The 27,944-nt window shown below is 45.1% G+C and overlaps 5 protein-coding genes across 5 annotated transcripts; 4 read left to right on the plus strand and 1 right to left on the minus strand.

The window, feature by feature from the left end:
* The first annotated feature begins 1,189 nt into the window (after positions 1-1,189).
* LOC135439385 (testis-specific serine/threonine-protein kinase 3) lies at positions 1,190-2,682 on the plus strand. Its single transcript, XM_064698108.1, has 4 exons — positions 1,190-1,411; positions 1,491-1,878; positions 1,947-2,257; positions 2,330-2,682. Exons 1-4 carry the CDS (start codon positions 1,378-1,380, stop codon positions 2,584-2,586), a joined length of 990 nt encoding a protein of 329 aa, XP_064554178.1. The 5' UTR covers positions 1,190-1,377; the 3' UTR covers positions 2,587-2,682.
* Positions 2,683-3,226: 544 nt separating this feature from the next.
* B9d2 lies at positions 3,227-4,672 on the plus strand. The gene is made up of 3 exons (XM_064698077.1): positions 3,227-3,368; positions 3,454-3,805; positions 4,535-4,672. Exons 1-3 carry the CDS (start codon positions 3,281-3,283, stop codon positions 4,626-4,628), a joined length of 534 nt encoding a protein of 177 aa, XP_064554147.1. The 5' UTR covers positions 3,227-3,280; the 3' UTR covers positions 4,629-4,672.
* tctn (tectonic) lies at positions 4,638-6,882 on the plus strand. The gene is made up of 2 exons (XM_064698076.1): positions 4,638-5,228; positions 5,439-6,882. The coding sequence occupies exons 1-2, from the start codon at positions 4,638-4,640 to the stop codon at positions 6,807-6,809; spliced, it is 1,962 nt and encodes a 653-aa protein (XP_064554146.1). The 3' UTR covers positions 6,810-6,882.
* Positions 6,883-7,517: 635 nt separating this feature from the next.
* Positions 7,518-10,891, minus strand: sac (sterile affecting ciliogenesis). The gene has a single exon (XM_064698205.1). The coding sequence runs from the start codon at positions 10,823-10,825 to the stop codon at positions 7,634-7,636; it is 3,192 nt and encodes a 1,063-aa protein (XP_064554275.1). The 5' UTR covers positions 10,826-10,891; the 3' UTR covers positions 7,518-7,633.
* Positions 10,892-11,314: 423 nt separating this feature from the next.
* Positions 11,315-27,902, plus strand: bchs (WD repeat and FYVE domain containing 3 bchs). Its single transcript, XM_064698204.1, has 19 exons — positions 11,315-11,443; positions 12,243-12,550; positions 12,633-12,878; positions 13,764-14,118; positions 14,192-14,378; positions 14,444-15,769; positions 15,829-16,844; positions 17,527-18,106; positions 18,171-19,360; positions 19,703-20,943; positions 20,999-23,119; positions 23,818-23,921; positions 23,980-24,892; positions 24,950-25,124; positions 25,188-25,397; positions 26,030-26,131; positions 26,235-26,369; positions 26,445-26,559; positions 26,987-27,902. The coding sequence occupies exons 2-19, from the start codon at positions 12,290-12,292 to the stop codon at positions 27,150-27,152; spliced, it is 10,443 nt and encodes a 3,480-aa protein (XP_064554274.1). The 5' UTR covers positions 11,315-11,443; positions 12,243-12,289; the 3' UTR covers positions 27,153-27,902.
* Positions 27,903-27,944: the final 42 nt, after the last annotated feature.

Raw genomic sequence — 27,944 nt, forward strand, 5'->3', positions numbered from 1 at the left:
CTACATTTCAATTTTAAATGAAACATAAAATTCCACTTGCACGCAATGGTAAAACGAGAAGCAAGGCCAAAAATACAAAATAAAAGGAAAAACACGACAAATAAAAAAAAAATTCTTTAAAAATATATGTAATATGTGTGAGTGTGCGAGCATTTCAATTGAAATTTACAAACCGCTCGAATGACCTTAAGCTACTTTAACATAAGCTGATGGGCGGGGGGCTAGGGCGTGGCTGGCGGCGCACAATAAAAGCAATGTAATGCAAAAAAAAAGGAAGAGAACAAAAATGTGAAAATTTCATAAACCAAAACTCAAACAACGTCCAAAGTTAAGTAAAAATGTAGGTAACCAATGGCTAGGGGCTCTGTGCGCGGAATAAAACTGAACCGCCCAGTAAAAGTTACGGCCATTTTACACACACACACACACACACACACACACACACACACACACACACACACACACACACACACACACACACACACACACACACACACACACACACACACACACACACACACACACACACACACCACACACAGCCACACACTGTGTGTCGGCTCGCCAGGCTGTTTTTTGTTGTTGTGTGGCTTATTTGATTTTTGCTTGAGTTATTACACAACTGGCAACTGCATAAACAAGGCAACCGCAACGCCTTTGGCATATAAATTCAATTAAAAAAAAATGATATTCCTCTCGCTCTACCCAAAACCGGGGGCTCTTGTTGATTTTCCAATACAATTATAACCCGTTCACAGAAATTTTCTTTAGATTTCGCGCGTTAAGCACACGAGTCACAAGTATCGAGGAGAAATAATGAAGAGAGGGTATATTATTATTACTTAAATTTTATGAAATTTAATTTGCGCTAACTTTTATATATATTGAATTAAATTCCTTGAAAAGAAAGATAAATTCAACCAAAAGTCTGATTTTTAAAATATTTTTTCAAATGTATGTTATTGAAATCGAATCAACAGGTTCTTATGCCGAGAAACTTTTAGCTATACTTTTATAAAGAGTATTATAATTATATCACGAAAAAGCAGATGTGACGTGTTTTAAATTTTTCACATGATCCTTGCTCTTATATAAAAGATAAGATACAAATTCTATACGTAAGCTTAAAGCATCACACCACGGGACTTAAATGTGTGAGTGTGTGTTTTGTAATTGAAAAACAGAAATGCTGGCAAATATTTGTCAAAAACGGATAGATAAAAAAATATTCTGGTTTTTCAATTTTAAAGTTTTATAACAAATATGCTAAAGTAAAATTCTCAATGATACTTTGGTTTTTTCACGACAACAGCACTCGACGAGTTCGGTAACATCCTGGCGCAGGTTGCCACAGATCAAGTTTGTGGACCATTTTAAATGGCGACAGCCCCAAAGAGAAAGGGTGACCCAAGTAAGTATCTGAATCAAAATAATAATGCTAATCTGACTCTATTGAATTGCATGTGTGCTATCACCATCTCTGCCCCCAGTTGCTGCAAGTTCATCGCAAGATCTAGTCACCGATCAAAATTCGGGTCGACGGACCGAACAGAAAGTCTATACGTTCAACAGCGAGAAGCCCAATCAGGCCAAGCCCACTTCACCTGCGACCAAGGACGAAAAGGCCAAGCCCCAAAAAACCATACTGGAAGAGCATGGCATCATATTGGGCAAGGTAATTGGCACGGGCAACTATGCGAAGGTCAAGATTGGCTTCTCCGAGGAGTATGGCAAGCGGGTGGCCGTTAAAATAATATCCAAGGTCAAGGCGCCATCCGAATACACACAAAAGTTTCTACCCCGCGAAATTGAGGCTGTGAAGGGACTGCATCATGAAAATCTGATAACGTTCTATCAAAGCATTGAGACGAGTCACAGGTAATAGACTGACCTATAGCTGACCATCTTGTTCTTCTCCTTGTCATCGCCAATCTACCCAACCACAGAGTCTATTTGATAATGCAGCTCGCGGAGAACGGCACATTGCTCGACTATGTGCGCGAGAAGAAATTTCTGGATGAGCCGCAATCGCGGACACTCTTTAAACAATTGATCAGCGCCGTTGAGTATATACACAGCAAGGGCGTCGTACATCGTGATATCAAATGTGAGAACCTTTTGCTGGATGAGAACTGGAATTTGAAGTTAATCGACTTTGGTTTTGCGCGCAAGGATACGCGCACCAACGAAAATCAGGTGGTGCTATCAAAGACCTTCTGTGGGAGCTACGCATACGCCAGTCCAGAAATATTGAAGGGTATCCGATCAAATACCAAATCTTATTGTTAACCTTTTGTAAAATTATCTCCCTAACCCCTCCCCCACTCAGGCATTGCCTATGATCCATTCATGTCTGATGTTTGGGCCTGCGGCGTTGTCTGCTATGCGATGGTCTTTGGTCGCCTTCCTTACGATGGCTCCAATGTGCACATACTGCTGAAGCGCATCAATCAATCGCTGGTATTCCCAAAAAATCCATCAGCCACCACTGAGTGCAAGCACATGATTATGCATATATTGGCGCCGGTTAAAATCAGATATAATGTGCCGCAAATTAAGGAAGATTCTTGGTTCACGCAAAGATAAATACATTCATATATATGCCACAGTCCAGTTCTCGCTGTTGTCGTAGCAAAAAAACAAATTTTAGGTTAATAAAACTGCTTAATTATTAGGCCGCAAGCTGTGAAGTTCTCTCTGCATAGATATACAAGATTTGTTCTAAATCAAAGATGCTGCCTAGTATTTCAAATGCTCTTTAAAAGCCAAATTAGCTAATAATTTTATTCAAATTTTCGCTGTTTATAACGCATTTTAAGCATTTCAATAAAAATTCCACCTCACAAACGTTTTTTGATTTCAAGTACAAATTCACCAAACATTTTGGCAGCCCGTGCGCATGCGTTGTGCACAGGTTGGCAGCACCGATAAATATCGTGTTGCCACCACAATTTATCGGCTGCAAATCGAGCAATTATCGATGGAACCGCGCATTGCGGAAATCACTCAAAATAATAATATCAATACCAAATAAATAAGAAAATATATAACTTGTAATATTTTAAAATTATTTTTCTAGTCGTGTTTGTATACCCTGCAAATAGGGTATGTCCAGGGCAGTCATGGCAACAATCGGTTGCTCTGGCAACGACGACTGGCAGCCAAAACATAAAAATGTCTTACGCGACTCGCTTTTGAAAGTCTAGCTGTGTAAATACTGTTTAAATAAACATATTTGAGTGCAGTAAATAGTTGTTAAATAAAATATATAAAACAATTGATGGCGGAGGTGCACATAATTGGACAAATACTGAAAGCTGTTGATTTCGACGAGCCACATTTGTACTGCAAGTGGAGTCTGCAGAGCGGTAAATAGCAAGCGAAAAACTATTTCTATTTTGTCAAATATATGTGTGTATACACTTTCTAATTGGCCACGCCCACTGCGCACAGGCAACGCTTGGCGTTTGGTTCAGGGCGAGCTGCAGGGACAGACGCACGTTTCCAGCCATCGCCTACAAAACAGCTCCGATTTCGCTCAACCCCTGGACATACATTTGTGCACCGCTGCGATTCAGGGTTGGCCGCGTCTCCTTGTCGAGGTCTACGCCGTGAACGTGCTCCAGCAGTGCTGGCCCGTCGGCTACGGATTTGCGCATATGCCATCAACACCCGGTGCTCATCGCCTGGAGATAAACACCTGGAAGATTGCCCCAAACAGCTGGTGGCAGAGCATCAAGGAACGTTTTGGTGGCGGCGGCGCAGCGCTGCATAAAACCGATTTACTGTACTCGGGAGTGGAGCGGTACGTTTAAATGACACTTGCTTAAAATATCACAAAAGCTTTCGATTAGGCGCAAAGGACAGGGAACATGAGATTTTGTAAACCAGATTTTGACAAATCAAGCTTTATCTTGAGACAACTATGACAAAATTTAAATGAACTTGAAGTTTAAAGTTCAACTAGGCACAATTTATATTCCTCACGCTATAAAGAAATACCTAAAAACGTTGAAAGCACATAAGATTTCCAATTGAGCTTTAAAGCTTAAATGCTGTTGGCTTAAACCAAAGTTTATAGTTCAACTAAGCACAATTAAGCTATTGTCAATAAGGAAGAGTTAAAAAGAACTTTTAAATCCTTATATAGGAGTCATTGAGTAATTATTATTAATTGAGTAGTAATTACTCAATGTATAGGAGTAAAGAATTTTGAAAGCATCTAAGTGCTTTGATTTTTGCGCTAACATGCAGTTCATTTAACTTACAGCTTAAATACAACTAAGCACAGTTTTTTACAACTCGCACCTTAAATGCAATTTTAACAAGAAATGAGTGTTGAAGAGTATCTGTCATCTATATTTAGGAACTTATAGTAACATTTTTTTACTTAAGTAAAAAGCTTTATTGGTTATAGTATACTCCGTTCGTTTAATCGTAAGTCTCGTCTGAAGATTAATCTCGTTTTTTACGTGCAGCTAGTGTCATTTTAAATCGAACTATTTATATTTAATAACCGCCTAATCTTTTACAGCTACAAACTGCTAACACGCAGCTCTGGCAAAATAATTGTCGAGCTGAGCTTGATATTTCGCAAATTTGAGGAATACGGCGTGGAATTTAAATAATTAACAACCATGTTATGCTTAGGGCCATTACTTAAACTGACTGCATTATGCATCTGCCTGCTCTCGACGCCGATGCAGTGCATCAAGATCGGCGTCTCGCAGAGCTATAACACCAGCACAACAACAACAACATCAACAACGACTACAACAACATCAACAACTACAGAGATTCCAACGACAACTATTGTTGCGGACATGATCACCACTGACATTAGCCCCGTGCCCGAAGCTGTGAGCACTCCCAGTCAGACTTTCCCGCCACGCAAGACACCAAAGCCACGAACAACTGCAGCGCCCAGACGAAGCGGCTCGACGCCTGCTACAACCACTGAAACGCTGCCATTAAATGCCACAACTGCGCCTTTCCGCGCGACTAATCGCTTTGCCTACTGCGCCTGTGATTTGTACAATGATTTTTGCGAAATAAATTGCTGCTGCGATCCCGATTGTCCGCAGGAGACGCTGCAGGTATTCAGCTGCTTGCCAGAGCAGCCGACGCGCCTGGAGGACTTTCAGTACAACCATGGACTGCCCACATGTCAGCTCAGCGATGGCTGGTTGTGCGTCTTTCGCAGCAACACAAATCCAGCCAAAATACAGGTGAATGTCTTCCCTTTACCCTATTGTATCCTGGCAAATGCATTCGTGATTAACTAGGGTGTTTATAGTCTGATGCCATAGCATTTTAAAGGGATTCAATTAAAGTAGATTGTCACATCTCACTAATAGCTGCAATAATCCATCCTTGTCATATCAAAGATAAATCCCATTAACATATAATTTAATCATGTATTTCCTTTTATTCTCCAGACGCCAAGCAACAATTTCGATGCAGCACAGTACAATAAATGGCCGGAACAGCTGAACGGGTATGATACGCAATTGCCGTCCACACAATTTGCGGCGCACTATAAATATGGACAAGCGCTGCAGCTATGGCAGCCCGAGAGTAAAGAGCTGTCCAGCTTGGAGCTGCCCATGGGTTATGAGAGCGCCAGTTGCCAGCTGAAGCAGACATTGTTGTATTTGCAGCCCATGCGGAGCAGCTGCCTTCTAAGCGATGCGTCGCAAATGCAAACCCATCTCTGGACACTGCTCAATGTGACCAGCAGCCACCAGTTGTTGTCGCGGCCACGTGAACCGGAGGAACAGGAAGACGTACCGGGCATTAGCATACAAGTGTGCCAACAGCTGCTGCTGCAATCGCAAGTACTTTGTCTGGCTGGGAATGAGACACAAGTGGACATGCTGGTGGATAGCATAAAGCTGGAAGTGACGCACAACTATACACACATTTTGGATGCCAAGCTGCTGCTCAGGGAAGCCGGCGTGGAGGAGGAGCATCAAGAGCTTTGGCTGAGCTATGCGCTGGTCTACAAGTCTGTCAATAACAACGAGGGCAAGAAGCCCAGCTCTGGGCCACTTGGTTATGTGCTGGGTGCACCAGTACTGTTGGGAATGATGCTTCCAACGGACCAGAGAAACGAAACGGTGCAGTCTCTGCGCTTGCTCAGCTACTTCCAGAGCAATGCCAGCGACCATAATCAGCACTGGCTGACACCTTGCCGCAGGCACAGCTTGGAGCCGCGTCATGCCGTCAGCTTTGGCATCGACCTGGCCAGGCAATGCCAAATGAGTCAACTGGCGCCGGAGCACGACAACCATTCGGACTACTGCCAGCAGTTGCAGTCGCACATTTGGCGACAGTTGCTGCCCCACAATTGCACGCGGCTCGATGATCTGGGCAAGGTTTTTGTCTCGCAGCTGGGCAGACCGCAGCCGGATAAATGGCTGCCAATCCAGCTGGACTCTGCTGATGGTCAGCAGCTGCCACCCATTCAGGGCATTTACGATGAGCAACAGCAGAGTCTCGGCTGCCGCAATATGTTGCTCAGCGTCAGCTACGAGTTCTATACGACAGAATTGACGCTGCTTGAAGGACACGTACCACACCAGAATGTGCTGCAACATGCGAGGCTGGTGCTGGGCCAACGACATGACCTGGAATTCGATGCGCGTGAGCAGCAAGTGGAGCTGCCCTTGGCCGTATCCGTGATGTTCTTCAAGGCGCAGCATAAGAGACTAACCGGATCAAGCCTACGAATTACCGCCAATTTTGGACTGATCTTTGCAACTTTTCTGGTCTCAATGAGTACTGATGCAAGTTTACAGCTTTTCTAGTCACAAAGGGTTCTGAGTTCTATTACAGACTTTGGATACATTTTATAAAAATATGAATGTCTATGAAAATTCAGATTTTAGTTTCAATTCCGAAGAGATGAGTGTATACAAGAGCTCTCGACTAGGCGATGTTCTTTACCCAAGCTTTAATATATGTGGATGTCACGTATATCGCATTGATATGCTAAGATTTATCAAGTAAAGTAGCAGTTGTTAATATAAACTTACCAACATAGGTTCTGATTGTCTGTAAGTAGGTACTTTTTTGTTTTAAAAAGGTTTCCTTTCACACGATCCGCCAGTTCATGACAGTGAAACTAAAAGAAAACGATTTATTTTTTAATGCCAGAAGAGTTGAATCGTTAATTTTATATATCACTAACAAGCTTATAATATTTAAGCTGCAATTGCAATTTTGCATGAGATAGTGAGACTTGATAGCATGAGAATCGTATAGAAAGGCGATGTACAAAAAATAGATAAGTTAAGAGGCGGACAGTGAAAGAGTAAAAGATAATTAAAAAATTTAATTGAAGATTAGAAAGGACCTTTCTCGAGACTAGTATGAGAGATATACGAAATGGTCGGTAAGCAAAATAGGTAATAGTGGAACGTGTTCAGAAGATATAAATGTGAACTCAGAGGAAAAACGTCAACACACAAGGATACAAGAACAAAGCAAAAAAGACAATATTTAAATTCCAATGGTTATTCAATGCGATTATAACGACGCTTAAATGCGATTTATTGAAGCATAAACAAAAATCGCACATCGAACTTTGCAATCTGTATGGAAAGGTCATAAGTTTCGAGGGGCAAATCTTCTAAACAATATCCCTGCGGCACTTGCGCAACTGTTTTCGCAACAGTAAGGCATCCAACTCGGCCTGTTTGCGTCGCTCCTCCTCCTCGATGGCGCGTTGAATTTCCTCAGCCTCGTTGGTGGCCTTTACAGATATCTCATGCACGTCGGGCAGAAAGTCCAAGATGCCCTTTCGTATGAGATATTGATAGTTCATCGATGCGGTATACTTTATATCGTTGCCAATAACACGACTGAGATCCATCCAATGCAAATACATCCAGTTCTCGTTACGCAAATCCTTGACGCTATTGAAGACGGGAACGAATTCATCGATTTTGTCAATAAATACATGGGCCACATCCATAATCTCGGCCTTCTCACTGAAGTTATCCAGCGATTCGACTAGCTCATTGCGCAGATTCATTAGATTGGCCCAAACTTCATCAAGATCGAGCAGCGAAATTGGGTTACCCAGGGTGGCATCCTCCAGTTTCTGAAAGTTGGCGCAGGCATACCATAGCTGTTTATATGGGTCAAAGCTCTTGATGATGCTGGTCAGAAATTCCGTGGAAAGTGGCTCCAATTCGAACAGTTCCTGACGATACTGCAGCGTTCGTCCGACCTTCTCCAGTTCCCTTATCAGCTGCCAAGTTAGTTTTATATCGACAGAAGTTTCCTGGGCACGATTAGGATTGAAGACCAGCGAGAAAGCCTGAACCTCATCGTTGAGCGATTCGAGACGCTCTTCAAAGACCTGGCATTCGCTGTAATGCTGGCGCAGAAACTCTTCGATGTCCAGCTTCTGCTCCTCCTTCAGTGTGGATAACCGCATCATGATCTGATGTGGCCAGGCATATGCATTCCATTTCATGGCAAACTGATGATCGCTCAGATTGTAAAAGAAACTATCCAGCAGATCGTACTCCAGCCACATCACCTGGATATCGGCACGCAGCTGGTCGACCACATCGGGCACTGTCAGTGAAAAATCACGAATCTCGAACAAATGCTCAATGCTGATAGGACGCACGGCAATTTTATTGAATACCTCCTGACAGCGCTCCACTACCTGCTCGTTCGTCTCGTACATGCGATCCACGTAGTACTCAAAGATGCGGCGCACTATGTCTATGTATTTCTTGATCATGAACTGCTTTATGATGTCCACATTAATGTAGAAAGGTCCGATTGTTATGTAGGCGGGCAATATTTGACGAATCTCCTCCTTTTGCCGCTTGTGCTCCAGTATATCCCACTTGACCTGCGATGAGGGCTTATGGGCCGCCGCATATTCCTTCATGAATTCGACTACATTCAGCAGATAAAAGTCGATGAATCTCTCGTAATGCCGCGCATAGGCCTTCAGCGGAAGCACCGCCTGAGCATAGCAACGGCGCATTAATTCGTTCTGCACAAGGAACCTGTCCTCGATCAGTTCGACGGTCAATATATATAGATTATGTGCGAACTTTAAATTGCTCATCACTTCCGCTTCAATGGTGCGCACGCCCGAGGTCTTCTCCAAGCCCCGTTTGTAAATATCCATCAGCGCTGGTTGAAACTCATCCGGATTCGTTGAGTAGAAGACCTTCCGTTCCTCATTAATGCCTATGGTCAGGGCAAAGACGGGCTTTGGAAATGGAAACTCAGTCTCTATAAAATCGCTGGTCCACTTATAATTATGCTTGAGTTGCAGAAATTGCAGACAGGGATCACAGACCAGGTTAGAGAAGTTCATCAGCGACGAGAGCAGCAGCACCTCCATGGACTCTTGCATACGAAACTTGACCTGCCATATGAAACGGGAGATCTTGCACATCTGGTAAACGGTCCAATTGTTCAGCGAGATGTCCAGCCAGCCCTTGCCCAAGGCTCGCAACACCAGGGCAATCACCGTGGTCAGCTGCTCTGGCCAATAGACCTTCAGAAAGGTGGAGACGGAGTCGCTGTGCGCCTCCTGCGACTGCAGGAAGTCCACCAATGCTGTTGGCTTATTGAAATTGCATACGAATATGGTCAGCGTTTCGATGTGCTGGCATTCGACGGCCACGCCCATCATGGCCTCAATGCCACCGGCGCAATAAAAAAGGCTAGCTCGCAGCCAGCCATATCGTTTCTCCTTTATATTAATAGCGAGAGCCTGCAGCTCGCGGCGCTCCTGTTCGGCAAAGTCAACGGGTGCGGCGGCTGGCATGAACTCCTTTAAGGATATGTTGCGGAACTGCGGAAACTCCTTGGGCATGTGTATGATAAACTGCTCCAGCTCATAGAGTGCCATCAGACGCTCAAACACGATGTTAACCTCGGACCTTAGACGCCTCTTGCACTGCTCCGAGACCTTGGACTGCTGCAGCAGCGCCTCAATGGGCTTGAAGCTCTGGAAGGTCGTCGACTCGATGTCATCATGGAGCACACAGTCGACAATTAGCTCCATGAGCATCAGTTGTTCGCCCTTGTGACGCTCATGCACAGCCGACTTGAGACGCTGTATGTACTTATGCGGATCCTCGGCCAGGAACATGAATTGTAACTTGGGAACCTCGTAGGTGCACTCGTCGTCCAATGAGGTCAGCGTCCAGAGATCCGTTTTCTCGTTGTACGCTGTGACCGCTGCCACGGCCCAGCGGCAGCTCCGCAGACTCCGATTATAGGGAAGATAGGCACGTGCCGGAAGAGGATAACGGACACCGCCAACAATGCCGAGCTCAAACCAGGCATCTGGGGAGCTGATGTCGTAGTTGCTGTCATCGAAATAGCTCAGCGGAAATTTGTGCGGGAAGGCAAATTCGGACATCAGGTCGTACTGCTCTTCGGTGGGCTGCAGCATATCATCGGTAAGTCCGGCTTTTTTCAGCTCCTCGATCAAATTGATTCTGCTGTACTGTCTTCGGCGGCGATCCACAGCCACGTCCTTGGGCAGCTCGCCCTTAGGCACGAAACGGGTCTGTATGACCTTGGGCAGAATAGTGGGCAACGGAAAGCGATAGACCTTGCCATTTTTGCCCATCAACGTTAGCCAACGCTGCGCCTCCTGTATGGGATAATGGACGGGCGTCAATTGTTCGCGCGGTATATGCAGCTCCTGGAAAGTCTTGGGCGCTGTGCCTGGACGCGGAGGCATTATACAAATTGTCCGCGATGACTCCTCATACCCTTCTGAGGAGAATGAAACTGTAAATGGCTCGTCGGTAAACGAATTGCTACGCGCCATTTCGATTGTTCGAGATGTTCTTGAACTTCAAATATATTCCAGTTATTTTAGTGTCGATAACATACAAATAAATGACAGCTTTTATATTGTTGGCCATTTTACAATATCTTTTTTTGGTTTATATATCAATTTTGCTTACATTTTAAGCAGCGCGCCACTTACAATTCAGTTTAGTTGGCAGCACAAAGAGTGTTTGCAGTGGGCTGGCAGCCCACTCGGAGAGAGCAATGTGCGCCGTTTTGCAACACAGACATCTGACAACAGTGATGAGCCGTGAAGTGATATTTATTTTAAGCGTTCAAATAGACACGTTGTGGGAAATATAAACAAAAGCCCTTTCGCAATAATACAATTAAAATGGTGTAGATGTAAATAATTTGCATATGTATTAATAATTCATGTAAAATATATTTTTAAATAAATATCGTGACTCTACATCCGTTACGTGCGATAGTTTGTGCCACCTCTAACAAGTCACGTAAATATCGTTCTCCTTTATTGAACTTCAGTTCGTTCGTGTGCAACAAAACGTATTTTTCAATGGAAAAACAAACGAATTAATTACGAAAACTAATGAAAAACGCAAAACAAAAACCATGCTTGATATGTGCATAAAAAGTAAGTGTCAAATCATGTGAAAACTAGGTGAAAAATGTTTGTGAAAATTTTCAACTTTCTGCCCGAGCAATGGTGCTCCGCTGGACGGAGAGAGCGCGAGAGAGCAGAAAAATCAATAAAAATTGTCGTAGCAGCGCGATTGACACGAGCAAAACAAAGAGCGCGCAACGAAAGCGTGTGGAATGGGGAAAACGCGAAAAAAAGAGCAGTCGTTGGTTTCAGTTGCAACTCATGCCCCAAATGCGTTGGCAGCAGGTTGTGAACAGTAGCAAAAAGAGATAAGAGTGCAAAGCAAAAGTAAACGGCAAACAGCTGTTACAGTTATTGTTTGTGCAATAAGTGTAAATATTTGTTTTTATGATTTATTGAAAAGCTGCCAAAGCAGCGGCATTTAGTTCACTTAACCCCATTGAACTGGCAACAACAAGGCGCTTCGCCCACGCTTAAGCATTTATTCACACACACACACACACACACACTCACAGACAGTTCAAACACAGAGGCGAACGTTCGTTCGCACGTTCGTTCACTTCGATGGGCGCGTCGTGTATAAACATTACGCCTTAAAAAACAATGAATTTTGAAAAGCAAAAACAACAAAGACAACAACTACGATAACAATTGTGGAAGACAACTTGCCAAGCTCGATCGGTGAATCACAGCGTTAACGGAGTCGTTAATTAATGCGGCTGCGACTGTTGGCAGCAAAGCAATAGAATGTAGAATGTCAAGTGGACGCTGGATGATGTGATTATTTTTCAGCCGTTTAAGTAATTCAATTTGTTTTGCGCATTTGCAGTTTGAACACCAGCAGCAGCAGCAGCAGCGAAGTCAACAACAACAGCTATGAACGTTATGCGAAAGCTGCGCGGCGCGGCCAGCGCTAGCAGCGGCAGCGCATCGAGCAGCAGCAGCAGCAGCAATGCCAGCCCCAGTACCAGCGCTGCGAATGGACGCACCGGCGAGGAAGCACTGCTAGATGCACGCATACAAATGAGCCTGGCCACACTGAAAAAGCTCTTCAACGAGTACACGCATCCCAAGGAGCCGCTCAGCGAAAACGAACGGGATGGCAAACTCTATGAGATGCTCCCACTATTTTGCAAGGTTTGTGGAATTTACTGAAATATTTCAATATATTTTTTTAAATATGTCAACTAATTACTGTGCTGTTTTTATGGCTTCGCAGGTGTTTAGCAGCAGCCCTGCTAACGATATGAGCGAAAAATTCTGGGACGTGGTTGCCTTCTGTCAGCAGGTGTCCCGCCTGATGGTGAGCGAGATACGTAAACGTGCATCGAATCAAAGCACAGAGGCTGCCTCCATAGCGATTGTCAAGTTTCTCGAGGTGGAAACAACGGAGGATACCAGCAGCGGTTGGCTGCTGTTGGCCACACTGAATCTCTTGGCCAATGGCGATGTCTCGCTCATACAGGTTAGCTTGAAATACATATATTTATACACAACTGAACTCTATGATCTGAAGCTTTATGTTCCAAAAGCAAGCTTTACATGCATGCACATCTCATTTGTTTTTTATGCCCTTGTAGAAGTAACCCGATAAAGTATATATATTCTTAATCAGTATCAACAGCCGAGTCGATATAGTCATAGTCACAGTCATAGCTCCCAAGAAAGAAGCGGTCGAAAAGTTATTTTTTGCATAAACAGATATCTTGACATAATATATATGCTAATCTGCTTCAAATTGGGTGACTATATAGCTCCCAATAGGAACAATCGGACGGAAATTAATTTTTCTTATTAAAGCACTTAGATATATGTCTACAAGGGAATTTAATCTTCGGCGTGTCAAAGATAGCCTTTCTCTTTTTGATATATTTGTCTTCTAGAGATATTCACATGTGTATATATACGAAACTATAGATATTTTTATGAGTGTATAGGAGAGATATTAAAGTGACCTCTATACTTATCATTCGTTAGCTGGCCTTACTTGAATGTCAACCATTTAAGAACTTTATAGCTTTATATATGTATATTAGCACTATAATCGCTGCTGTATTTTTATCTAATATATAATACGCTAGATATAGGGGACTGGGACTGTATACTGTATGTATTCAATATCAAATGCTTTTAATAAAAAATTGTAGATCCTACATGTCAGATATTTCTCAACTTGTTAAAGTCTGAGGAAGACAAAAATATAATTCTTGGATTATTCGTAATGAATCAACAGATCAAAGAGAGTATCATTCGCTCAGGATCCATCCTATTCTTGAGGCATACACGCTTCTAGCATTATTATAATTATGATATAGGGTTTAACTCCCTCTCCAAATACCCCTAATTTTAGGTGATGACAGCTGCATCGGTGCCCTCAACGTTAGTCAAGTGTTTGTATTTGTTCTTTGACCTGCCCCAAGTGGAGGACGATGAGCCGCCGGCTGAAGGTGCCAGTGCCAGTGATTTTAATGCCCATGAGCGTCGCACATTATTGCAAAAGGTTTTTGTGCAGCTGCTCGTGAAACTGTGCTCCTATCCATATCCAGCTGAGGAGCTGGCTCGCATGGATGATCTAACGCTATTGTTTTCCGCCATCACCTCACCCTGCCCCATGCAAAATATTGTGTGGCGCAAGAACGCAGCCGAAATACTGACCACCATCTCGAGGCACGGTTTAACCGATGCCGTTGTTACCTATATACATTGTGAGCATATATTTATATAGATTTTAAAAAAAGCTGAACTTTAAAATATTTAAACTCGATCCCATAATTCTAGCCAAGGGCTGCATGGCGCTGTGCGTGGACAACATGCAACGTTTGACGTTTGGCAATCCGCTGGAAATAGTCGAAATGTTTGTCACCGTCTTTTGCTTCCTCAAGGATTCTAGTCAAGTATCCCAGATACTAATGGACGACTTTCGCGCCTCCCAGGGCTACGTGTTTCTCAGTGACTTTTTGCTCAAGTGAGTGAATTCATAATAATAATAATAATAATATCCTGTAATCTACAAATCTTCATGTTTGACAGATTCGACAATGCGCGCAGTCAAACATTGGAAATCCAGGCAGCTATACGCAACCTGGTATTGATGATCTCATCGCTATGCATGTGCGGCTTTTACGAGCTCCGTCCGCCGGCAGCGCAATTCAATACGGCCTTTAAGCTACAGAATTTCCAGCTGCCGCAGGCCAGCTCACGGGAGACGTGCGTACGGAATGTGTATGCATTCCAGGTGCTGCAAACGGTATTTCTGAGATCGACAACACCTGCACTGTGCTGCACGATCTTAGACGCCATTTCGCGTGTTTATCACTCGGAGAATGCCAATTATTTTATACTCGAATCGGAGCACACACTGAGCAGCTTTGCGGAACGCATACACCAGAAGAGTCCACAAATACAGGAGAAATTCTATGATCTGCTTGAGTTTATAGTCTTTCAGTTGAACTTTGTGCCCTGCAAGGAGCTGATCAGCTTATCGCTGCTGCTCAAGCACAATCAATCGACCTCCTGCAGCATTCTGTGCCTGAAGACGCTGCTCAACATTCTGCGCCACAACAGCGTCTTCAAGGATGTCTATCGCGAGGTGGGCATACTGGAGATCCTTGTCAGCTGCCTAAATCGATATGCAGATCATGTGCGACGAATTACCAACGGTGATGATTCGCTTGTCGTGCAGCCAGGCGCTGAGGAGCAGGAGGATCTGCTGGACACACTAGGCAAACATGTGCTGGAGGCACTCTCAATGCTGCTGGGCGGCGGTGCCAGCAACAATGCGCAACTATTTCGCGAATATGGAGGTGCCAAGTGCGTACACGAGCTGGTCAAGTATAAGCATTGCCGTCCTCAGGCGCTAGGCATCGTTCGGGAGCTGATACTCTCCGCTGGTGGAGATGATGACATGCTCTATATACTTTCATTAATGCACAGCATTAGTCCACATCAGGTGGAATTTAAAATCCAGATACTAAACATGCTGTTGGGCTGCCTCAAGGATTCGCATCGCACACGCACCGTGTTCCGCAAGGTGGGCGGCTTTGTCTATCTGACCAGCGTGTTTGTCTCGCTGGATGGCAGCATGGCTCAGCCACAGCCGGACATTGCCCAACAGGATCTCATTTTGCTGCTGCAGATCGTCTGCCAGACGCTGGCCACTGCCATGCGTTTCGAGCCCGCAAATGCCAAGTTCTTTCATCAGGAGATCTGCAATAGCTCGCTGTGCGACACGTTGCGTCTGCTTGGCTGCTTTGGCAGCGGCACAATACTGCAGGACTTCACGGGCAGCTATGAGCCACAACAAACGCTATTAAAGTACTACCATGACGTATTCAGCGGCGACATACTGAGCTTCAGGTGAGTCTTCTTTAGTTTTCTTTTAGGGCACACTACAATTTAGCTACTATTCCTTGCAGCTTCGACGAGCACATACCCAGCTCCTTGTCCTACATCTGTGTGGTATTTCGACTGCTCTACAGCATCGCCTTGGACAACTTTGAGTCGCCAAATTTGAGCGGAGTGATAACGCTCTTCAGCGAGTCGGCGCCACATACGCGCTCGCCCAGCAAGGAGTTAGCGCCACCAGTGCATCCCAGTCAGTTAAATTTAACACAGCCGGCACCCGAACCGCGCATTGTGCATCCCGGCGTAGTTATATGCATGCTGAAGCTTTTGCCCGGCGTGCAGCACGATGCGGCTCCTATGCAGGCCATACAGCTGCAAGTGTACCTCAGCGAGATCATCAAGTCGCTGGTGCGGAGCGAGCGCAACCAGCAGATTATGTGCGATCATGGGCTGGCCGAGCAGCTGCTAAGGCTGACACGTTGCGCTCTGGCCGAGGAGCTGCATCCGTTGCATGTGCCCATGCAGTATATACTGGAACGTCTGGCGGCGCAGGCGCTGCAACCGACAGAACTGCGTCAATTTCTGCGCCTCGGCGAGCCGCTGTGCTGCGCCGATATCGATCTACAGCAGCCGTATCGACAAGGTGGTCCGGTGCCGTTGACGCGCATCAAGACGCTGGTTTCAATGACAACGCCACGCGATTTTCGTGCCCATGGCTCCAGCACGCTGCCGCCTTTCGTGGAGCTGGACATGTCCGCCGAGGGCTTTGGTTGCCTCTATTTGCCATCGCTGGCACCACAGGCCACAGCCACAGCGGGCGGGACAATTGATGCGAATACGATTGGCGGCATCGGTGCCGGTGATCGCATATTTCCACCGCAAACCGGGCTCAGTTATTCCACATGGTTTTGTGTGGAAAAGTTCTCCGATCCGAAGATAGATCCGCATTGTGTGCGTCTCCTAACGCTGGTGCGCACCATTCACAATCCACGCGAGGAAAATTTGGCATGTTTGTCCATACTGCTCTCGGCTAAAGACAAGGCTATTGTCGTTTCCACACAGGAGACGCTCGTAACGCCCAGAAAAAGTAAGTGCAAGAACAAACATGATGACTGACTCTTCTGATTTCTCATCATTCTTATCACTGACTTCATTCTTATCGAATTAGTAAGAATTCTTTTTTATAATCTGAATCACCTGCATTGAGTTAATACTTTGCTTTGCTTTTGCTATGATATAATTTACTATTTATAGATGTTTATCGATGAACTGCAAAATAAATTGAATTCCAAAAGAAATCACAGGAATTCACAGCTTTAGTTTAAACCCAAGCATATCGTATCTGCTTGTTATGCCCTGTAGATTTGTACAGAGAGGTATGATGGATAAAAGCTTTAGCTATATGGGGTATATGGCAATTATAGTTTTGGTCAGAATCTATCTTCAGAGGTAGATATAACAGTAACGATATTAGCATACATTTTCAGATAGGGCATTTAGACTATTACGACGCTTACAAAAAAAAAACAACTTTTTGATGCTCGGAAAATGGGTGAAAAGCTAATAGGCTATTTGCTTTAGCAACTTTTGACCTGGCCAAGCCGAACATTAATTAGGTCTTCTAAATTTGGGTAAAAATATTTCATAAGTTAAACATAAATGCATACCTGCTCTGAAGCGTATCCTTGGCTTGAGAACCTGCTTTAAATAGGTTTTTCGCTGCTATATTTGATTTTATAATTTCATTTGCATATCCACTTTGCTTTCAGGCATTGGCGACTGGGAACCGGAGGGTTCGGATGATGGCATTGCTCGTATCTGGTGTCCAGATCTGTTGCACGAAGGTCAATGGCACAATCTGGTTGTGGTGCTTAATCGTGCCGTGCTTAAGAATTCGAGTCTCTCGCTCTACCTGGACGGTGTGCCCATGCATACGCAAAAGCTGCACTATATAGCCCAGCATCCAGGCGCGGGCAGCGTCAATCTGACATCGGCTACACAAATCTTTGGCTACATTGGCACACCGCCCATTTGGCGTCGTTATTCGCGCCTGTGCTGGAAACAGGGCGTCTGCCATCTGCTGGAGGATGTGCTCACGCAGCAGACGGTGCAGACCATCTATCAGCTGGGACCACACTATATGGGCTCGCTGCAGGCGCCACAGCTGGGCAAGCAGGCGGAGCCACTGGCTCCGCTGGTGCCGGAAGACCGTGTGCTGCTCGGCCTGAACGCGAAGGCGGTGTCCAAGCTGACGCTCGTCAAGATACGCAAAGTGTACAGTCGGGCGGATAACAAGAGCATTGCCAAGCAGCTAAATATGAATTCCCATGAGAATGCCACGCCCATCAAGTGAGTAATCCCATGACGAATGCACTCTATACTGTTCATAATTTCTTGTCTGTTTCTTTTATAGAATCCTCCACAATTCGGCGGGTCATTTGGCTGGGGCGGGTCGCTCGCTGGGCGGCGTTGTTGTTGGCTATTTGGGCGTGCGCGTCTTTAGTCCGCATCCAGTTTCGGCCATGATTGACACCGTCGGCGGCTGCAATGTGCTGCTGGGCATCATTGCCATGGCCCAGGATGTGGAGTCGCTGTACGCGGGCGTCAAGGCGCTGACCTGTGTGGTGCGCAGCAATCGTGCTGCACAGGCGGAAATGGATCGGAAGCGTTGCTATCAGACGCTGGGCATGTTCTTTAAAAAGAAGAAACACTTGTTGAACTCGCACATTCTGCACCTGACCTTTGGCCTGGTGGGCACTGTGAACAGCGGGCACGACATGTCGGCCATACCGAATGTGACCGCGTTTCAGGATCTGCTGTGCGATCTGGAGATTTGGCATAATGCACCAAATGGACTGTTGCGTTCGCTGCTGGAGCACTTGCTGGAGCTGGTGGTGGAGTCCAATGAGAAGAAGCAGAATGTGAAGATTATGCGTGACCTGCAGCTGCTGGTCAAATTGCTGCACATCATCACAAGCATTCAGGACCATTCGACGCGTGAGATTCTTTTCAATCTGCTCGAAACGCTGCTGGGCGGTCAGCCCAGGCACACGGATCTGCTGCTCTTTGGCCAGTATGTGGCCGCCAAATTGCCGCGTCTACAGGACTCGCATGTAGAGCGTGCTGTGCTGTTTCCCAGCATGAAGCCGCCTGCTGAGGATCAGGATGGTGTCGCTCAGAACATTTATTTGCGCAATCGCTGTCTCTCGCTATTGCACGGCCTGCTCTTTACGCCGCGCAACACCGTCAACTATGTCATCTGCGATGACATTTCCAAGACGCTCGGCATGGACTGGCTGCTGCTCTTCATGCAGCCACATGTTCACTTCACCACGGTCATTATAACGGTGCGCATCCTGGTCGTGGTCTGCGCAAATGAGAGTTTTCTAGTTCGTTTCCGGGATGCCACACACAATGGCGGCTATTTGCGTTTCACCGAAATGGTTTCACAGCGCAAAATGCTCGGCCTGGGCGCCCAGCAGCTCAATCAACGTCCCAGCAATGGCACCGGCACTGTCATCGTGGCCACGCCCCAAAATACTATACAGCATTTGCCCACACAGATTGCGGGCGAGGTGCGCACGGCGGCTTTAAATATACCTGGTGAGTTGAGAAATTAAACATTTTTTAGATTAAGATTAACATTAAATACAACTATAATATTAATTTATAAAAAAAATTTGTTTATAATTCTATTCTCCAATTTATAATTCTAAGACCCACAAATTCTTATTTATTAATTAAGTTTAATATTTTGTTGAGATAAGATTAAGATAAATATAGATTTTCGAAAGGAGCGCGTATTGAAAACTGCAAAGTTGATACATAGTCCCACTTTTTTTAACCTTTAATTCATCCAGCCGATCCTTGCAGTTATATAAGAGTTCTGCTCAGTAGGAAGATTCTTTACTGCTTATTAATTCATTATTTTCTTTATTTATTTAGGTTTCCAGTTGCTTGAGTGGCTGATGCAACATCATTTGGACGTGCCGGAGCTGTATTTCCTGGTGACCGCATTGATAATGGGCCAGCCAGTCAAGGTGCTGGCCACCGAGCATACGAAATTCGATTTGGATCGCGTCTGGTCATTCCTCTGGGGTGCCCCGGTCTCGGCCAATACGCAGCTGCCCAAGCTGAACGTCTGCCCCGAGGGCGTCTGTGTGCTGCTGGCCATGGTGCGTGCCATTGTGCATGGCGGCGAGTGCGCCGCCTGGCTGCATAGTCATCCGGAGACGATCATCCAGCTGCTGTTTAGCCTCTATCAGAATCTCAGCGATTTTACGCCAGTCATGATGGCCGGGGATGTGGTCACCTCGCTGGTTGCGGTGCTCTTTCCGCAGGTTTCACGTTCTGGCGACTCGGAGCCAAATAGTGGCACCTCCACGCCCACCGACGGCACCGGCAGCAGCAGCTTTGTGCTGCCAGCGCCAGAAACTCTCCACGCGGCTGTGGACAATCAGCCAAAGCTAACAGCGCATCCGGTGCGCAAGTGCGTCATAGACTTTTTACGCGTAATCGTTGTGGATTCCTTGGGATTGAACATGCATGGCAAGAGCACACCTGTCATTGATCTTGTGCTGGATGCTGCACCGGAAACAGCGGAACTGCCACTGCAGGTGCAATACCAGACGCAGATCATCATTGCCCTGATGGATCATCTACTGGCCGCCGATGTGCTGGTGGGTGAGCAGGCGGCGTTGCCTTTGGTTCCACTGCTCCAGAGCCACACACAGCACATTGCGCCTAATGTGTTCTACCTGACGGCGCGCATAGTGGACAAGTTGTGGCAGGGCTGCCTCACGAGGAATCCCCACGATATATTTGACTTTATCATCAAGCTGATTGGACAGGCCAAGCGCAGAGCCTCCTCATTGTCGCTGGAACAACTCCATCACTCACTAAATCGAAGCATTCTATTTTTGCTCTCACGTCCCACCGACGACTCCATAGCCGAACAGATGAGCGTCCTGGAGGCGCTGCACAAAATCATTCAGCATCGTTTGCTCATCTTTGGCGCCGGCAATCACGAACTGGAGTTCATTGGCTGCCTCACCTATTGCCTGATGCAGCTGACCGCCGACATGAAGATCATTTTGGAGCCGGCCACAAGCCGCAACACGACCTGGCATGTGAATCCACAGACGGAGACAGCAGAGCCCAAAGACGAGGATCTCAATCAGTTGCAGGTAAGTTGGAAGATTAATATCTTTGGACTTTCTATTAAAAAGCCTTTTCCCATAGGGTCGCAATCTAATTGTGGGCGCCGCCTTTCGCGTCTGGGAGGAGCTGTATGTGTGCAAGAAGCCCGCCATTGAGGAAGTCTTTAAGATATCGCTCACCCCACCACCCGCCAGCTCGAAGGCGCCAGATCTGCAGACCACGCGCGAACAGGTCATGGAATTGGCCTCCAAGCTCTGGTTCAATTATGTGGATGCCGAACGCAAAGCGTCCTATCGTGTGCCCTGGGAGCTGCACAATCAAATCCAATCCAAGATACAAAAGGTCACCGGCGGACTGACGCGTCTGGCCAGCCGCAGCAAGGTGAAGAAGGATGAGCTGGTGCGCACCAAGTCGAATATGAGCCGGGAATCGGCCTACGAGTGCACAGGGATTCACGTGCAGCTGATTAAAGATCTGCTGGAGTTGCGCACCAAGCAATATCAGCAAATGCTGCAGCACACACAGCGCTATGTCTACCAGGATTGGGTGCAATCCGAAACGGAGCTAACGCGCGAACGCGGCCTGTGGGGTCCGGCGGGCTCTTGTTCACTGGACAAGTGGGTAATGGACACAACGGAGGGACCCCACCGCATGCGGAAAAAGACAATGCGCAATGAGCTATTCTATTTGCACTATCCATATCGGCCTGAGCTGGAGCTAGCCGATAATCGGCAGCTCAAGTATAAGGTGGCCTCCAGTTTGGATAGCAAAATCTACTTTCTGCATGGCCAGCAACAGCCGCGCATCTTGGCCGAAGCCGAGCAGCATGCCATGCAGCAGCAATCCTCACTAGAGGCAGCACATCCGCATAGGCTGGAGGCAAGCAGCTCAATATCGACGCCACCGCCGCCTATTTCGCCTAAATTGCTAGCACATGGTGCACCATATCCGCAGGAATCGCTGGATGGCAATGCCCCGGAGGATGATGAAGAGGAAGAGGACACCTCAATGACCAGCGACAATGAAACGTTTTTGCGTTTACTCGAAGAACAGGAGAAGATCAGCTTCATGTTTCGCTGTGCACGCGTTCAGGGCCTCGACACCTTCGAGGGTCTGCTGCTGTTCGGCAAGGAGCATTGCTATATTGTGGACGGCTTCACGCTGTTGAAGAACAGAGAGATACGCGACATTGACACACTACCACCGGGTGCCTATGAGCCCATCATACCCAACTCGGGCGGTCAGACGTCGTCGACATCGCGCGCCGTCAGCCACAAGCTGAGGCAGTGCTCCAAGTTCGCCTACGAGGAGATACGCGAGGTGCACAAGCGTCGCTATCTGCTGCAGCCCATTGCATTGGAGGTCTTCTCCGAGGATGGCCGCAACTATTTGCTCAGCTTTCCGCGCAAGGTGCGCAACAAGGTGAACCAACGATTTTTGGCCTTGGCCACCGCTCTCAATGACAATGCCCAGCAATCCGTGGCTGGACAGAAGCGCACGGCCAGCGTGGAGCAAACCTCGGGTCTGTTTAGCGGTTTGATTGGTGAAACGTCGGTTACCCAGCGCTGGGTACGTGGCGAGATCTCAAACTTTCAGTATCTGATGCATTTGAATACGCTCGCCGGACGCAGCTACAACGATCTCATGCAGTATCCAGTATTTCCCTGGATACTGGCCGATTACGATTCGGAGGAGTTGGACTTTACGAATCCCAAAACATTCCGCGACTTCTCGCGTCCCATGGGCGCACAGTCGGATGAGCGCTTGGAGCAGTTCCAGAAGCGCTTCAAGGAATGGGACGATCCGCATGGCGAAACCCCGCCCTATCACTATGGCACACATTACAGCTCGGCCATGATTGTGTGCTCGTATCTGGTGCGATTGGAGCCCTTCGCGCAGCCATTCCTCAAGCTGCAAGGCGGCCACTTCGATTTGGCGGATCGCATGTTCCACAGCATCAAGGAGGCCTGGCTATCGGCCTCCAAGCTGAATATGGCTGATGTTAAGGAGCTAATACCCGAGTTCTTCTATTTGCCCGAATTCCTTAGCAACTTTAACAACTTTGATCTGGGCACCAAGCAAAATGGTGAAACCTTGAACCACGTCATTTTACCACCATGGGCCAAACAGGATCCAAGGGAGTTTATTCGGCTGCATCGTAGTGCTTTGGAATGCGATTATGTTAGCCAAAATTTGCATTTGGTAAGCTTGAACACAGACAATTTGCTAATATTGTTATAAGTCGGAATGAATACTTGTAAAAGCGAATCTCACTGATTATTTTAAATTAGCTTCCGAGAATGCAAAAAAAAAAAAAATATTATTTTAGGAAAACTTAAACCTATTTCTAATTTAAATAACCAAATATACTGTACGCAAGTCCCCGTAGATCAGTTGCCAGAATGCTCAATTATTTAAACAAAACATAACAAAACCCTGAAAATCGCATAGAAAGGCGCATCATATTTGGAAAGGAGTCAGTTGAGGGAACAAAACTTGGGGGCTGGATTGAAAGTAAATAAGAGATAGTAAAACTGATATAGCTTTAGAGTAATTAGTGTATGTGTAAGAACACAAAGAACCAAAGAGAAGGGTTAGAAAAAGATCGAAAAGAAGAATTATAGTGGCATTAAGCATCACTTAAATATAACACTGAAAAATACATTACCAACATCCAAAAATTAATAAAAAAAAAAAAAAATCAAATTCAATCAACACAATCAACTTAAGCTGAGCAGCTTGAAATAATGAAAATAGCAAGAAAGGGCAAACAGAAGTAGTCCAAAAAGAATTAACTTTTAAAAAATGAGCAGTTAAACTTAGCCCGTTAAACATAGCACACAGGCAACATTATTAACAGAAACTTTTTTCTTTGCAAACATTTAAAAATAACCTTTTAGTGGATCGATTTAATCTTTGGATGTAAACAGCAAGGACCGACCGCTGTGGATGCCGTCAATGTGTTCCATCATCTCTTCTATGAGGGCAATGTGGATATTTACAAGTAAGAGTTTAAGAGGCGCAGCATGAAAGAATCTATTAAACGACATTTAATCTTTTAGCATTGATGATCCACTTAAAAAGAATGCCACTATTGGCTTTATCAACAACTTTGGCCAAATACCAAAACAGCTGTTCAGGAAGGCGCATCCAGCCAAGAAAATGGCCAACTCGCGACACTCGGCACTGATCGATCCCACGGCACTAATACAGGGCAACAGCACAGTGCTGCAAACCGATCGTCTGTTCTTCCACAATCTGGACAATCTGAAGCCCAGTCTACAGCCCATCAAGGAGCTCAAAGGACCGGTGGGCCAAATACTGCAACCCGACAAAACGGTATTTGCTGTGGAGCAGAACAAGGTGATGATGCCGCCATCGTATACCAAATACATTGCCTGGGGCTTTGCCGATCATTCGCTGCGCGTGGGCCTCTACGATACGGATCGTGCTTCCTTTGTGTCCGAGGCGGCGGCCCAGAATTCGGGCGAGATACTGACCTGCGCCTGCCCCAATGCCAAAATGATTGTCACAGCCGGCACCAGTTCAGTGGTGACCATTTGGAAGTTCGATGCAAATCGGAAGAGTCTCAGCGTGAAGCAACAATTGCACGGCCACACGGATGCGGTGACATGTCTGGCGGCCAGTGCTGCCTACAATGTCATTGTCTCCGGCTCGCGCGATGGCACCGCAATCGTCTGGGACATGTCTCGATTTATATTCGTGCGTCAATTGCGCGGACACGCGGGCGTTGTGTCCGCTGTGGCCGTTAACGAGCTAACTGGCGAAATTGCCACCTGCTCGGCCACCTGGCTGCACGTGTGGTCGATCAATGGCGATGCCCTGGCTATGGTCAACACGTGTGTGGGCAGCGCCGATCGCATGCAGCAAATACTTTGTGTTGCCTTCTCACAAATTCGCGAATGGGACCAACAAAATGTGGTCATGACGGGCTCCACAGATGGTGTTGTCCGGGTGAGTGACACGAGTCGATATATACTTTATGCAACTTAAACAATGTTATTTTTCTAGATGTGGTCACTGGAGCACATTCAAGTGCCCATTGATCGCAAGCTCAAGCGCGGCGTGGAAGTTAACTCGCAGGACAAACCCGACGCTGGCTCCGTAGATGACTCCAACAACAAGTCGACCAAAATGAACATTTTCAAGCAGATGAAGAGCCTCTCTCAGCCGGAACCGGAGAATGGTTAGTTTATCACAACTATGAACTCCATTGAAATATCAACTATAACTTAAACACACTTTACAGAGATTGTGAAATCCGCCTCGGAGAGCAGCATTTCAGAGGCCTCACAGCACAGCAATGAGTCCAGCAAATCTGCGGAAGCAGCAACTATTAAAGTGGAACCCTCGACTGAGCGTAGAAAGAGCTCCATAAGTGGGGCGAAATCGTTGCATGAAATGAAATCGGCCACGGTGGAGGGCCCCAGCAGCAGCTCCGAGCACAAAACGAACGAGGGTGAGGGCAAAAGTGTGACTGGTTATGTGATATATTTATATAAATATCAGACTATTATATATGTATGTATATATTGATGAGTGTTACAAGCTTAGTCGATATAGCTGTGTCTGAATATAGTTTTATCGTGAAATGTGCATAGATGGAGACATTTCCGACTGCATAAAGTAGATCTATATATATATATATATATGTATATTTATTCGTGAGGAGTATCAACAGGTGTGTCGATATATCTATGTATTTCTGTCCGTCTGTCTGTTTCCATGCAGACTAGTCTCAATTTTAAAGCTGTCATTATGAACTAAATGGATCGAATCATCATATCACATAGCTGCCACCGGAACAATCGGTCTATCTTGTATAAAAAACTTTCTCTTCGTTTTCAAGTCCTACAATGCCTTACGCGAATAAACCCAATCTAATAAATATCAGGCTATTATATCATACCGCTCTACGAATAGTTCAAATTAGTTTGTATATAGAAAGTGTTTTTGTATTTTCTGATATCTTCACCAAACTTTGCAATTACGATTTCTCTCTACATCTATTCAAGGGTATTTATTTATTCGGCATGCCGAATAGAGTCTTTTTGTTCATAGTTTCTAATGTTGAATTTATATCGTTTACAGAGGAGCACACCATTCGTCCTAGCAAATCCGATACCAGTTTAACGGACGGCTTCGTTCTGCTGGACAATGACAGATATCGTGGCGAGCAGGCGCTTCGAAAAGGTGCTTAAACTCGATTTCTTAACCTCTCTCAACATTGGCAAACATTTTTATCCATCATATCCAAACGCTTGGCATTAACACAAATTTTACCTATAACCCCCAGGCTTTAAATGGCAGCGTCAATTAATGTTCAGATCAAAGCTAACCATGCATACGGCCTATGATCGCAAAGATAATGCCGAACCGGCTAGCATAACAGCCCTGACGGTGTCCAAAGATCATAAAATACTATATGTGGGTGAGTGTGCCAGCGAAAAATTGAACTGACGATATCAAAATATAAATGTTCATCATTTAAACTTGTTTATTACAGGTGATACACGTGGTCGCATTTTCTCATGGAGCGTTACGGAGCAGCCGGGTCGTGGCGTAGCCGATCATTGGCTAAAGGATGAAGTTGCCGATCAGTGTGTCAAATGTCATGTGAAGTAAGTTGAGGGTTCAGTTCGTTAATAGCCAATACCCATTGACAAAGTGTAAAAAGAGAGTATATTGATGTTTAGCATTCTATGTAGAAGGCACAAGGGAGGTAATCTACGATCTCACAGAGTTGTTTATGGCCAGCATGAGTAATCGAATCGATCGGGTATTGTCGGTTCAGAGACTTTTAGATATATTGTGATCATATTTGGATTACCAAACGCAGATCATGTTTTAGTCAAAATGAATCAAAACTCCGCCCGAAATTGATAAATATCAATATGTTGGCTATGGTTTTTTCTGTATTCTAATCAAATTTAAGAGCTAGAGACCCAGCATTTTGTATTTAGATACAATACGGGTCATGGCATCTCCTAGATGAGAACTCTCAATTTGAGCTTTTTACATTTTTTGATATATCTCATTTCTATTCAGATTTACACTGTATGAACGGAAGCATCATTGCCGCAACTGTGGCCAGGTCTTTTGCAACAAGTGCAGTCGCTTCGAGTCGGAAATATCGCGTTTGCGCATTCTGAAGCCCGTAAGGGTATGCCAGGCCTGCTATAGTCAGCTGCGCACGAATTCCCTGGACAATTAATAACGAATTGTAATAACCGGAGTTTACTTTATACCTTACACAATACCGTAACTGTTAAAAGACGTTAGGGGCATTCATTTAAATACTACTACTTATTTATTTATATTGTATAATTTTATATTAATTTTTAATATCTTTAACCAAAAAAAAAAAATACTATGTGTTGCGCTAAAAACAACCAAAGGCTGTTATTATATGATTTTAAATATTTTTTAATTATACAAAAAAAAGTGTTGCAATATTATTTGATACCTAATTTATACTATTTATTATACACCGAATAAAACAATATAAATATTGCTTATACGCCACAATCATTGACAATTTGTAGTAAAGTAATTAAATTGTGTAATTATATAAATTATAAACATTTGTGTGAGTGTAGTAGCATCTGAATTTTTGTGCATGTATTAAAGCTGCTTAGCGATGCGACAAGCGCACAATAAATATTGTTATTTAAAGAAACATTAATTAAATAATTGTATAGGGAATGTACGTAGTATCAAAACACACACACACAGAACCCAAATCAATAATTAGCTTACCAAATAATGCAAACAAGCACCGCCAGTTATATCAATTACAAAAGTGAACTTTAAACAATTTTCTAGTGAATATATAACCAACCAAATTTGGAGACAGCATTTTACTGGGCAAACAGAACACCTAATTAGCACACACAACACTCGAACCTCACACTAAATATTTGTACACATATACAACAAAATAAATGAAATAAATAATGAAAAAGTAACTACTTAAGCCGAGTATTAAATAAAAGACACTTTCGAA

This window comes from Drosophila montana, unplaced genomic scaffold, assembly GCF_035044405.1.
Source record: "Drosophila montana isolate Dmon_TW-CO22-7 unplaced genomic scaffold, ASM3504440v1 contig_402_1, whole genome shotgun sequence".
Taxonomy (NCBI): Eukaryota; Metazoa; Arthropoda; class Insecta; order Diptera; family Drosophilidae; genus Drosophila; species Drosophila montana.

Excerpts from the sequence above, each read along its gene's own strand:
- LOC135439385 (XM_064698108.1), top strand. The coding sequence starts at position 1,378 with ATGGCGACAGCCCCAAAGAGAAAGGGTGACCCAA. Across the intron at positions 1,412-1,490 it reads AAAGAGAAAGGGTGACCCAA|TTGCTGCAAGTTCATCGCAA; the intron begins GTAAGTATCTGA and ends CTCTGCCCCCAG. Across the intron at positions 1,879-1,946 it reads AGCATTGAGACGAGTCACAG|AGTCTATTTGATAATGCAGC; the intron begins GTAATAGACTGA and ends ACCCAACCACAG.
- B9d2 (XM_064698077.1), top strand. The coding sequence starts at position 3,281 with ATGGCGGAGGTGCACATAATTGGACAAATACTGAAAGCTGTTGATTTC. Across the intron at positions 3,369-3,453 it reads CAAGTGGAGTCTGCAGAGCG|GCAACGCTTGGCGTTTGGTT; the intron begins GTAAATAGCAAG and ends CACTGCGCACAG. Across the intron at positions 3,806-4,534 it reads CTGTACTCGGGAGTGGAGCG|CTACAAACTGCTAACACGCA; the intron begins GTACGTTTAAAT and ends AATCTTTTACAG.
- tctn (XM_064698076.1), top strand. The coding sequence starts at position 4,638 with ATGTTATGCTTAGGGCCATTACTTAAACTGACTGCATTATGCATCTGC. Across the intron at positions 5,229-5,438 it reads CAAATCCAGCCAAAATACAG|ACGCCAAGCAACAATTTCGA; the intron begins GTGAATGTCTTC and ends TTTATTCTCCAG.
- sac (XM_064698205.1), bottom strand. The coding sequence starts at position 10,825 with ATGGCGCGTAGCAATTCGTTTACCGACGAGCCATTTACAGTTTCATTC.
- bchs (XM_064698204.1), top strand. The coding sequence starts at position 12,290 with ATGAACGTTATGCGAAAGCTGCGCGGCGCGGCCAGCGCTAGCAGCGGC. Across the intron at positions 14,379-14,443 it reads CTCAGTGACTTTTTGCTCAA|ATTCGACAATGCGCGCAGTC; the intron begins GTGAGTGAATTC and ends CATGTTTGACAG. Across the intron at positions 19,361-19,702 it reads GGCGGCTTTAAATATACCTG|GTTTCCAGTTGCTTGAGTGG; the intron begins GTGAGTTGAGAA and ends TTATTTATTTAG.